The following is an 11,947-nucleotide window of genomic DNA, read 5'->3' as shown; positions in this document are numbered from 1 at the left end:
ACTGGTCATATGCTCAAATAGCAAATAAAGACTTTCATTTAAGATTTAATGACACAAAAGTTCTAATAGCAAAAATTTATAGCTAAAGCTCTACTTCTTACAACAAAGCCAAACAAGGGCAATATCAGGCTATACCCATAAAGCTGGTGCAAGGAGAAGATTTTTTTTGAGTAGTGAAGAAGAAAGTCTCACAAATACCGAAGGAGACTGAAATGTTTAGCATAAAATGTAGGCGGATATACTAACCACTTAATTATTAATTGAGCCAGAAACATTTATTTGGGCATTGTGATAACCTTACTCTTATTATGGATGTACACACTCACACATACATACATACATACATATATATATATATATATATATATATGGGTCATGTTGAAATTATAATGGTTTAATTCATAATTAGGAGTTACTTTACTCCCACTCCTTTATATAACTATTTATTTAAAAAGTAATTTGATAAATCAATCATTGGATTACATTATTTCCTTGTACCATTCACATTTATAAAATATCAAGATGATTAAAGATTAATAATTATCTCGTCAAGAATGTTAAAATTTCAATTTTTTAACTTTAAAATTATGCACAAAATATGAGTTTGTGAATCAAATATTAAATAACATGTAATTAACATAAATGATTTTCATATTAACAACAACAAAATTATATATTCATTATTCATATTTTTAAAATATTAATCCTATAAAAATTTATATACTGATGTAGTATCGCAAATAGTTACACAAAATGTAACTTAATCATTACGATATATATATATATATATATCCCATACAACTTGAATTCAAATTACTATTGTACGGTGTGCGGTCATCGGCCCATCATACATAGGCCCCAAAAGTGCATGGTGTACCCTTACTAGCCCAATACTTGTGGGCCCAAATGGTATAACGTGCCCGATTGGCTTTGTCGAGAACTATTTCAAGCCTCAAGCTGTTATTATTTGGGAATACTTTGAAATACCTTGGTAGTGCCTTGGGGAATGTCGTTGCTGTATGTTTTTAGACCCCTTAAAACACAAGTTGTTTAACCTAATTATTTAGCCAAGTGATTACTTAGATAAATTAATAAGATCTAGGTTAAATACATTCAAATCATATCATGTGAATAGTGCGAAAAAGTAAATAACACAACGATATGATAACCCAGGAAAACCAAACTGGTAAAAAACTTGGGGAGGATTTAACCTAGCTATCCTCAAGGTAAAACAGATCTACTATGTAAGAATTGAAGTTTGTATAATAGCGACTTAGACCACTAACATCCTATTACTACCTCGAGTAGAAAACTTACTACCATGATCACGTGCAGCTTTGAGTCCATGAACTACCTCTTTCTTTGATTCATAGCAACCACAAGTACTCCCTCTTGTGTTTTTCCTTAAGCTCTTGAAAATAGCAACCGAAGAGATAATCAAGCTCTTAACATTAATCTTGATCTTGATAACCCTAAGTGTGTATGAATGTATACACCTCTAGATCTCACAAGAGATTCACAAACACAACATATCAACAACATCTAAAACGTGGCTAGGGTTCTTCCTTTTATACTTGAAGGAACACATAAAACCCTACATGTCATATGGGCTTGGGTTGAGTTGGAAATTCTACAGAAAAAACAATCTGCACAAGGTTCGATTGATCGAGTCTAATTTTTGATTGATCGAGCCTTGCAAAAATTGAATAGTAATTTCCTGCAATTACTCGATTCCAACTTTACACATAACCACACTTTGAGCAGCCTAAATCTAGACTTAATTTTTTGATCATGGTTTGCCAACATTACACACTGAAGTTCTAATATATTTAGATCCTAAAGTCTTAGAACCTAACAACTATCGAGCACTATTCGACGTCTAGAGCTAGTTCCAATATCCAAACTCTTGTTCCTAAAGTGGGGTCTACCCCTGTCAGGAATAATTAAAACGGGCCCCACCCACATGAGTGTTGTTGGAAAGTAATCATTGCTGATCCACTATGGAAAGGCTATAAATAGGGAGAAAGCATAAGAAAGAGGGGTTGGACAATAGAGGGTAGAGAACTATAGGATAGAGAGAGACCAAGTGAGGAAGCCTAGGAAGAAGGGTGTTCAGTCAAGGTAATTACCCATCTTTATGAAGTCTTAATATGGCTTAAGGAACTTCCCAATATAGGAGACTCAAATACCCACAATAACAAATAAATTGTGAGCCTAATCACACGGTAGGCCCATTTACTGAGAATTGGATGCGCATAATTGGCATCGTCTATAGGAATCTTCTACTCAGATGTAGTTCCACCGAGGTTCACTTGACTGAACATGTCCAATCATCACTCAGTGAGCTATGTCGATAGTGGGTCTAGGGGCTCATCCCAGAGTTCCAGCTAGCGAGAGAGAAGGCATAAGAGGAATGAAGATTAAAGACACGAATGGGATGGGGAACGCTATCGCTTAGGAGAGGGATCGTCACAGACGTACTGATTGGCGTCCGAAGTCCCTGAGTAAGAGCATCATGACATGAGAGATCTAGAATTAGAGCACCTGCGCATACTAGTCAGGGACCTAGAATTGGAGGTGCGGGGTAGGCATCGAAGAAGGAACTGCAGTGAGTCTCCTAAAGGGTCTGTGAGTATTGGGGATATTCATGGAGAAGTGTCCCGCCAATCTGGTTCCTGTTGATTAAGGGAAAGATCACAAGATTTTGCTGACAGAGAGTCAGTTTCCCCTGAACGACATAGACACCGGATTGCGGCAATGGATGCCACATGCCGTGCATTATGTAGGGCGGCTCGATCACCTTTCTCAGACGAGATTAAACATACACAGATGCCGAGTAGATTTAGTAGACCATCGTTTATTTCATATGATGGAAAGGCAGATCCCATCGAACATATTAGTCATTATATTCAGATGATGTCTCTCTACAATCAAAATGATGCGCTCATGTGTAAAGTATTTCCTTCCAGTCTTGGGCCTATAGCTTTAAGGTGGTTTAATGGGTTAAGGAAGGGATCAATTCGTAATTTTGGAGAGCTAATTCAAGAGTTTCATGCTCGGTTTATGACATGTAGCTGAGTACCGCAACTGGTGGGTGCATTGCTCTCTATGAAGATGGAGCCAGGGAAACTCTTTAGAGCTATGCGAATAGGTATTGGGAATTGTATAATGAGATTGGTGGGGGAAATGAGAAGGTGGCTGTTAGTACCTTCAGACTGGGTCTGCCGGAGGACTCGAAGTTACGAGAGTCGTTGACTATGAGGCCTCCCGAGAGCATGCAACAACTTCTGAGATGTATTGAGGAGTATAAAAGGCTGGAAGATGATCGGCAACAAAGTAAAGGTAAAGCACCTACCACGTCACAGTACATAAAGGAATCTTGGCTAGGGGGCTTTCAGCCAAGGGCAAGGAGGGAATTGAGAATTCAAGAGCCCAATTCTTGTAATGGGATAATCGATGTGGCGTTTAAAGAGCCTGTGCATAAGATTCTGGAATGAATCAAAAAATGAACCATACTTTTGATGGCCGAGCAAAATGGGGGGTGACCCGACAAGAAGGAATCAAAACTTGTATTGCATTTACCATCGAGACAAGGGGCACAGCACCGAGCAATGCAGGGTATTTAAGGATCATTTGGAACAATTAGTGAAATCTAGGCATCTAAAGAATTTCGTCGTGGACCTCGGGAATGGTGCCACCCGGCAGGTCTCAAGGTCACACGGGAATGCACTTCCACTCTCGTTGGGTGTGATTGAAGTTATTCATGCAGCTTCAATGGGTACTAGTGTGACTCGGTAAAAGGGGGGGGGGGTGTAAACCATAGTGTCATTAGAGAGTAATCAGGAAACCGAAGCTCTCGGCGTAAAACCTCTCCGCCACCCTCCAAGCGGTAAATAATCTACTAAAGAATGTAGTTGGGATACATGAATAGCAAAAGACCCTCCAAGTCTAATCTACCCAGTGTACCTAAGCCCTCCAAGCTCCTACTCCAACGAGATTACGCCGAACCTATTTCTTCTTTAGCTTACCGGATTCCGCTATAACCATAGCATCAACCAATATGAATTGGTTCCTTTCGAATTGCTTCCCAAAACACCAAAAAGCCTTCTCATAGATATAGGTAAGGTGAGAAAAAGATTTGGTTAAAGAACCTCTCAAGGATGTAACAATGGAGAGGGTGAGAGTTGAGGAATTTGAAGAGTCATTATGTAAAGATTGTGGATGAGTCAATCTTGTTTTTCTCTAGGGTTTCTCTCTCAAAATTGTCTCTGAAAGCTCTCTATATTTTGTGGGTATAAGGAGTATTTATACTGGAGTGAGAAAGGAATGCAAAGAGTCAGTTTTTCTATAGCAAAGTGGACTGGCGACTTGACCTTGCGACTTGACTGAGTCGCGAGTCCAAGCCGTAAGCTAACTGAATGGCCAGTTTGGACTTTTTGTCCTGTAGTGCTACAACTGGCATGGGTTTAGCTTCTCTGCATGCTTCACTTGTGTGCATCTTCTGGCGGCTTGCAAGCCACAAGCCACCCATGAGATCCAGTCGCGAGTCCGTACTTTACTACACAATCTTGAGCATTTCTTCACACTCTCTGACACACTACCCTTACATGATTCTCACCTAAACACAGGGTTACTAATTGCTAAGTTACAAGTAAATTTGGCACGAAATAAAGCCAACAAGATGGTTGATTAAATTCAACCTTACAATTTGGAAGGAACAACCCAACCACATGATAATGCGCTCATGGTTACTGCCTAGATAAATGGTTATATAGTCAAAAAGGTGTTGGTAGACCAAGGAAGTGGAGCCGAAGTAATGTATCCCAATCTCTTCAAAGGATTGGGGTTGAAGGTAGAAGATCTATCTAAATACGATACACCTTTAGTGGGACTTGATGCCAGAATGGTGATTCCATATGGACAGATTTCGCTTCTTGTGAATACGGAGGGGAAAGAGGTGATGGTAAATTTTATCGTGGTCGGTTCATTTTCTCCGTACACGGCAATACCTAGTAGGCCATGGATTCACGTAATGGGAGCAGTCCCATCCACTTTGCATGTTAAGGTGAAGTTTAATATTGACCATGGTGTCACCGTGGTGAGGGGAGACTAGCAAGTGGCAAGGTAGTGTCTAGTGGCAGCCGTGAACCTAGAGATCAAACAAAAAGAGTCTACCGAGTAGGATCCATTGTAGTAATTATGTAAGCCCCCAGATGGCGAGGGAACTGACAGTGCCAAGGATTTGATTAAAGTAAGTATACTTCCTTATGAGAATAGGAGCTTCTATATAGGAACTAGTATGAAGCATGAAGATAGGGTGAATATATTGTTATTTTTAGTTCAAAACCTGGACATTTTTGCCTAGAGCCCCTACGAAGTGCCCGACGTGGACCCGGAGTTCATTACCCACAAACTTAATGTGGAACCGCTGTTCCCCCCAAAGAAGCAAAGGTCGAGGAGATCAGCTAAGCAACAAATGAAGGCTGTGAAGTAAGAGGTTGAGAGGTTGAAATTGGCGGGGGCAATCAAATAAGTTTATTTCCCAAAATGGTTATCCAATACTGTGGTGGTGAAGAAGTGTTGTGAAATTTTAAAGTACTCACAAGTGTACGAACTGTTTTGAACTATAGTTTAATAAGAACAAGGTCGAACTCATAGGGACTTGAATGAATGTAGGAAAATTAATTAAACCTTAACCAAATTAATCCTAATTTAGTTTAATAAAAATTGGTTGTTTTGAAATTAAATAAACTAAACAAATAATTAAACTAAGCAAAGATATAATATAAAGCAGTAAAGAGATGTAAACAATGTAGAGAAAGGAATTAAGGTTTTGGAATCCACCTTGTTAATTTATATCAGCATATATTTATGATCATTAATTTTTCCCAATTATTGCATGATAATCTAGAAATCAATCTTGCTATCATGGAAAATATTCTCATCAAAATTCTTGTTTTAAAAGTCAAAAGTATGTTCTTCTTCGCTTCTTAAGTATAAAATTAAATCATCAATTGTATCTGTAGCCAAACAAATCACAAGAGATATTTAATTTTAAAATCAAGAAATAATAAACCAAGCATTTAATTAATTAAGACAAATCCTAAATCATGAGAAAAACATGATTGAACTCATATCTAAAATCTCATCTTAGTCAATTGATATGAAATAATAACAGTTTAAATCATTAAAAAACAACTACTGTGGGAAAAATCAAATCACATAAATTTTATTGATAATTCTTAACAAGGTTTCATCCTCAACCCTAATTATAAATTTAGCTACTCATAGTAATTGAAATAAAGCACAAGAATAAAATATTAAACATTAAACTAGACAAATAAAATAGAGAAAGAAATAGTCATAATTCTTTCGTGGAGAAAAGTTACAGAGAAGCCACATGTGGCACTGCCTCTTGCTCCAAGTTTTTGTTTTGCATCCCAGACCTAGCACTAACCTTTGCCTCCTCTGAATTTTTCCCTAAAGAGTCTTAAAATAGGTCAAGGAATCCTATTACAAGTTGAATTCCCGTTTGGAGAAAATCCCAGATTTTTAGGTTTCACTTTACCAATGATTTTTGCCCATTTAACTTCAGAATTTGGACTTTTGGTAAACTAAAACATTTTAGTACTTTAAGTTAAAGTTGCAGTCCAACTTGAATCATCTCAATTGGACATCTGAGCCGAAAGTTATGCCAAAAATACTAACTGATATGCAGGCTGGAATCTTAATCCAAATTGGACTTGGATTTGGTGCAAATTTCCTTAATTTCCTTTAATTCCTTGCTCCAATTGGACTTAAATTTAATTGGATTTGTCGTCTCTAACTTCATCATGGCTTTTGTAAAAGTAAAAACCATTAGCTTTCTTCTTTGCACAAACCCACTTATTTAATTCCTTTCTCCTACAAAAGACAAATTTACGCAATAAAATTCAATTAAGCACAAAATTGATTATTTAGCCTTATTCCAAAACCAAATAAAAAATGCATGAATTACCTCAAAATAAGTATGATAATGCTTTCTAACAATGATATAAATATGAAAAATTAAGCTATTATCAATGCACATCAAGAAGAAGAATGGAAAATGGAGGGTCTGCGTAAACTTCACTAACCTCAACCGAGCTTGTCCTAAGGATCCTTTCCCAGTGTTGAAGATCGATTAGCTGGTGGATGTCACTTGTGGACACCCCAGGATGAGTTTTTTGGATGCTTTCAGGGTTATCATTAGATTGCATTAACTACCGAGGATCAAGAGAAAACGTCATTCATATCTCCTAAGGCAAACTACCACTACACAGTAATGCCTTTTGGTCTAAAGAATGCAAGGGCCACTTATCAAAGGATAATGACTAGAATGTTTAGAAAGAAGATTGGGAGCATGACAGAGGTGTATATTGATGAAATGGTAGTGAAGAGCAAAGAAAATAAGAAGCACGTTCAAGATTTATTTGAGATATTTGAAATACTCAGGCGGCACAAGTTACGTCTCAATGCTGATTAGTGTGTCTTCAGCATGGGGACTGGCAAATTTCATCTATATATGATCACCCATCGGGGAATAGAGGTGAATCGCGATCAAATAAGTGCCATAGAGCGACTCAAACCATCGAGTAACCAGAAGGAGGTACAGGTATTGACTGGGATGTTAGCTGCCTTAAACTGATTTGTTTCAAAGTTCGCTGATCGGTGCTGTCCCCTTTACCAATTGCTGAAGAAATAAGTGAGAGGGCTTTTCAGGACTTGAAGAAATACCTGGTGAGCGCACCAATACTGTCTTCCTCGAAGGCTAGTGAGGATTTGTTTATGTATTTAGCAGTATCCAAGCACACAGTAAGCACGATATTATTGAAAGATCAAGGAGGAATCTAGAAACCGATTTACTACATTAGTAAAACCTTGTTTGATGTAGAGACGAGGTATTTACCCTTGGAAAAGTTGGCATTAGCGTTAGTGCATGCAACTAGGAAGTTACCCCACTATTTTCAAGCCCAAAAGGTGTATGTGTTAACTGAGTACCCACTACAATCCTTGCTTAGGAAGTCCAACTTCACGGGCCGAATAGCCAAGTGGGGGACAAGGCTTGGGTCATTTGATATTCGGTATAGGCCTAGAAGCTCAGTCAAAGGTCAGGTACTCGCTGACTTTGTTGTAGAGTTTACTCCTCGAAGGGACTAGGGGATTTGTGTGTAATGTGGAAGCCCGACCCTAAAGGGTGTTTGTGGACGGTGCGTCTAGTGCAATGGGAGCAGGGGCTGGTATCGTCATAATATCACCAGAAGGAGTAAAAGTGGAACATTCATTCAAGTTGGGCTTTAGGACATCTAACAATGAGGCCAAATATGAGGCACTTCTTGCAGGGTTGAGGGTCGTGCTTAGCTTGTAAGTGGTTGACCTGGAGGTGTATTCGGATTCTCAGCTGGTGGTTAGTCAAGTTGAGGGAAGTTTTGAAGCCAAAGATTCTCGAAAGGTTGATTACTTGAAACTCGTGAAGCAAATGATGAGTAGGTTTTAGAAAATGAAATTAGTTCAAATTTCTCAAGGGCAAAACAGGCATACAAACTTCTTAGCAAATTTGGCATCATCACTAGCCGATGAGGTACCTTAATTGATCAAGATAGAAGTGGTGAAGGACCCCATTATTGACCCAAAAGTGAATGTGTTGACTATTGCACTATCTGAGCCTAGCTAGATGGACTTGATCATTGAGTTTTTGGCCAAAGACGGTTTACTGAGCAAAAGCAGAGAAGTTGACAAAGTGCGTAGAATAGATTCTCAGTTCTAGTTGTCCAAAGACCGGAGATTATACCGAAGATCTTTAGGGGGACCTTACCTATTGTGCCTCCATCCTACCAAAGTTAATGAGCTTTTAACCGAGCTTCATGAAGGGGTTTGTGGCAACCATGTTGGAGGTCGGTCATTGGCCCACTGAGCAATGACATAAGGATTTTGGTGGCCCCAGATGTAGAGAGACGCTGCTGAGTATGTCAAAAGATGCAAGTAATGTCAGAAGCATGCCCTGTTGATACACCAACCAGCAGGAAGTTTGAATCCCATCAAAAATCCATGGCCTTTTGCTCAGTGGGGTCTCAACATCATTGGCTCATTCCCCTGAGCTACAGTGAATAGAAGATTTAACTTGGTGGTTGTGGATTATTTCACTAAGTGGGTTGAGGCTGAAGCGCTAGCTAATATTTGAGATGTGGATGCCAAGAAGTTTGTTTGGAAGAACATAGTGATGAGGTTTAGAGTACCAGAGTCCTTGGTGTCAGATAATGGGTTGCAATTTGATAGTAATGTTTTTTGCAAGTATTGTAGCAACCATGGCATAAAGAATAGGTATTGAACTTTGGCATATCCCTAAAGCAATGGCCAAGTCGAGGCAACAAACAAAGTAATTGTTAATCGGTTGAAGAAGAGGCTGGAGGGAACAAAGGGAAGATGGACCGAGGAGTTGCCGAACGTGTTATAGGTATACCGAGCAACACCGCAAAGATTAACAGGCGAAACTCCTTATTCCTTAATGTTTGGAGTGCAGGTAGTTATACCAATAGAGATAAGTCTGTGTAGCACAAGGACCTCAGATTTTTCGCCCGTCATGAATGAGGAATCAATGGTAAGACAGTTGGATTCACTAGAGGAGCGCCAAGAAGTAGCAACTATTTGCCTAGCGGATTACCAACAGAAGCTGGCCCAACGGTATAATAAGGATGTGAAGATGAGAGAGTTTGGCGCTAGTGACCTTAAGTTGCGTAGAGCTGTGGGGAGTGCTTGGGACATCCATGCCGGGAAGCTGGCTCCGAACTGGGAACGACTGTACATAGTCATTGCCATAGCTGGAGTGAGAGCATACTATCTAAAAGACATAAGTGAAAGACCACTTCCCCAGCCATGGAATGTACAAAACTTGAAAAAACATTATCATTAAGTATGTAAAGCGCAGGTGGTCGGTATGTATAGTATTTGGCATGTAGATTGTAACGAATGTGTAGTGTATGAATTTTGCCACTTAGAAGTGCTTACTTCTCTGAGGACAGAAGCCTCGGCTTGGCCTGACCTAGTCACCAACCAGGTGAAAACCTTATCATAAATTTTCTAAGGACAGAAATCTTGGCTCGGCCTGACCCTGGTCGCCGACCAGGTGAAAACCTTATCATGAATTTTCTAAGGACAGAAGCCACGGCCGACTAGGTGGAAACCTTACCCTAAATTATCCAAGGACTGAAACCTTGGCTTGGCCTGATCCGGGTCACCGACTAGGTGGAAACCTTACCCTGAATTCCCTAAGGGTTTGACCCTAAACACTGTTCGAAGAAAAATTGCAATGGCATGTGAACCTTTTGAAGAATAAAGATGGAAAGGTAATAAAAGAAAAGAAAGAATAGAAAAATAATGAAATGCAATTGTCTCATCACCAAAACATGGTAACCTTAAATGTAAATTTAAAATATTATCACCAAAACCATGGTGATTTTAAGTCTAAAATATTGCCACCACACCTCAGTGACCTAGGGAAGCATAAGAAGTAGTAAAGAAAGCAGCAAGGGTAATATCAAAAACCTTAAATAAAGGCTAAAAGCAAACAAGCTGATAAAAACTTAAACTATCAGTTCTTGGGGTTGATCGGACACGCTGGGCATGGCACCCTCAGCAGACTAGAGATCAAGATTTGGGATAAGCTGAAATGCTTGCCCTTGATTGGCATTGGGATCACTTGAGATTTCAAGATCAATGAGCTTGGCATGGGAGTCAATCTCCACAACTAGTACCCTTATTCTTTGACTGTTTTCATCCTTGGCATGGGCTAAATTTTGAACAGGGCGAGGTGAAGGCTCCTGATAAGGGATTTGTTTGGCGTTTCTGAAAGGGGAATCTTCAAGCACACCCAAAGTAGACACAGCTGCCAACCACCCTTCACTGAACCCAAACCTTTGTGATTGGAACATGACCGGCTCGCTGAAGTTTTCAACATTGACGAATCCCATGTTGTAGAATTTATCCTCTCAACATCTCCAACCCTCTCCACAGTAGCATCTAATGCCGTACTCTTCTCTTGCATGGTGGCTTTTGCTACTTCTTTAAGAGCCTTCTCCTTCTCGGCCTCCTTTGCCGAGCTCTTCACCCTGTCCTCCATCATAAAGGCTAACTGGGCGGCCTATTTAAGTGATAGATTTTTTTTTTTTTTTTTTTATATATATATATAATAAATTTAATGACTAAGAAATATAGTGTAGTTTTTTAACTTGAAAAAGGTCTTAGTTGTTACCACAATGGTATGCCATTGGAGCCTAAGTGCCATTGCTTCGTCGCTGCCATCTGCAAAATGTTGTATATCATTCGGCAATTGAAGAGCTTGCCCCAAGCTCTGAGCAATACGACCACCTTGCCTATTAGCCCAATTCTGTATGCTAGACATCACCGAGAGGGGTTGGTCCCCGAGCAAAAAAACGCTTTGCCATCTAACAGCAGGAGGCACTGAGGAAGACGCTATATTGGAACCCACTTCCACGGTAGTTTGGGGGCCTGAAGCGAGCTCCCTTATGACCAGCGGGGTAGTAGGTGGGGCAGGAAGGGCTGGGGGAGATGTCTCCCCCTATTGATCAGAAGACTCAGTTGTGTCTCAGGGCCTCTTTCGGCCGTAGGGAGCTAGGGGAGGAGGAGTCTGTTGTTGCAAGGTTAGTCATCCGCCGGGCAGGAATCAGTCTGCCATCATTATCCTTCTAACCACCATCTCAAGATCAGGGTTATCGGTTTCGGTTCCTTTGGAAGAAGAGTCTACGGATTCAATCAATACTTGCCTCTCAACTCGGGCTTCTTTGTTTGCGTCCCCAACTCAGGCTTTTTCATTTGGCTCTTCAACGAGGATGTGCTCGGCTCGACTATGGAACACCCTGTCTGCTAAACTGTCCCTTACTGGTAATAGTGAACCCTCCTTTATTTGCCCGGG

General features: G+C 40.0%; 1 protein-coding gene across 1 annotated transcript; it reads left to right on the top strand.

The window, feature by feature from the left end:
• The first annotated feature begins 2,829 nt into the window (after nucleotides 1–2,829).
• Nucleotides 2,830–3,497, top strand: LOC115980691. The gene is made up of 2 exons (XM_031102918.1): nucleotides 2,830–3,059; nucleotides 3,152–3,497. Exons 1-2 carry the CDS (start codon nucleotides 2,830–2,832, stop codon nucleotides 3,495–3,497), a joined length of 576 nt encoding a protein of 191 aa, XP_030958778.1.
• The last annotated feature ends 8,450 nt before the right edge of the window (nucleotides 3,498–11,947 follow it).

This window comes from Quercus lobata, chromosome 3 (assembly GCF_001633185.2).
Source record: "Quercus lobata isolate SW786 chromosome 3, ValleyOak3.0 Primary Assembly, whole genome shotgun sequence".
NCBI classification, from domain to species: Eukaryota; Viridiplantae; Streptophyta; class Magnoliopsida; order Fagales; family Fagaceae; genus Quercus; species Quercus lobata.
This window is presented reverse-complemented; position numbering and strand designations above follow the sequence as displayed.

Excerpts from the sequence above, each read along its gene's own strand:
- LOC115980691 (XM_031102918.1), top strand. The coding sequence starts at position 2,830 with ATGCCGAGTAGATTTAGTAGACCATCGTTTATTTCATATGATGGAAAG. Across the intron at positions 3,060-3,151 it reads ATTCAAGAGTTTCATGCTCG|GTATTGGGAATTGTATAATG; the intron begins GTTTATGACATG and ends CTATGCGAATAG.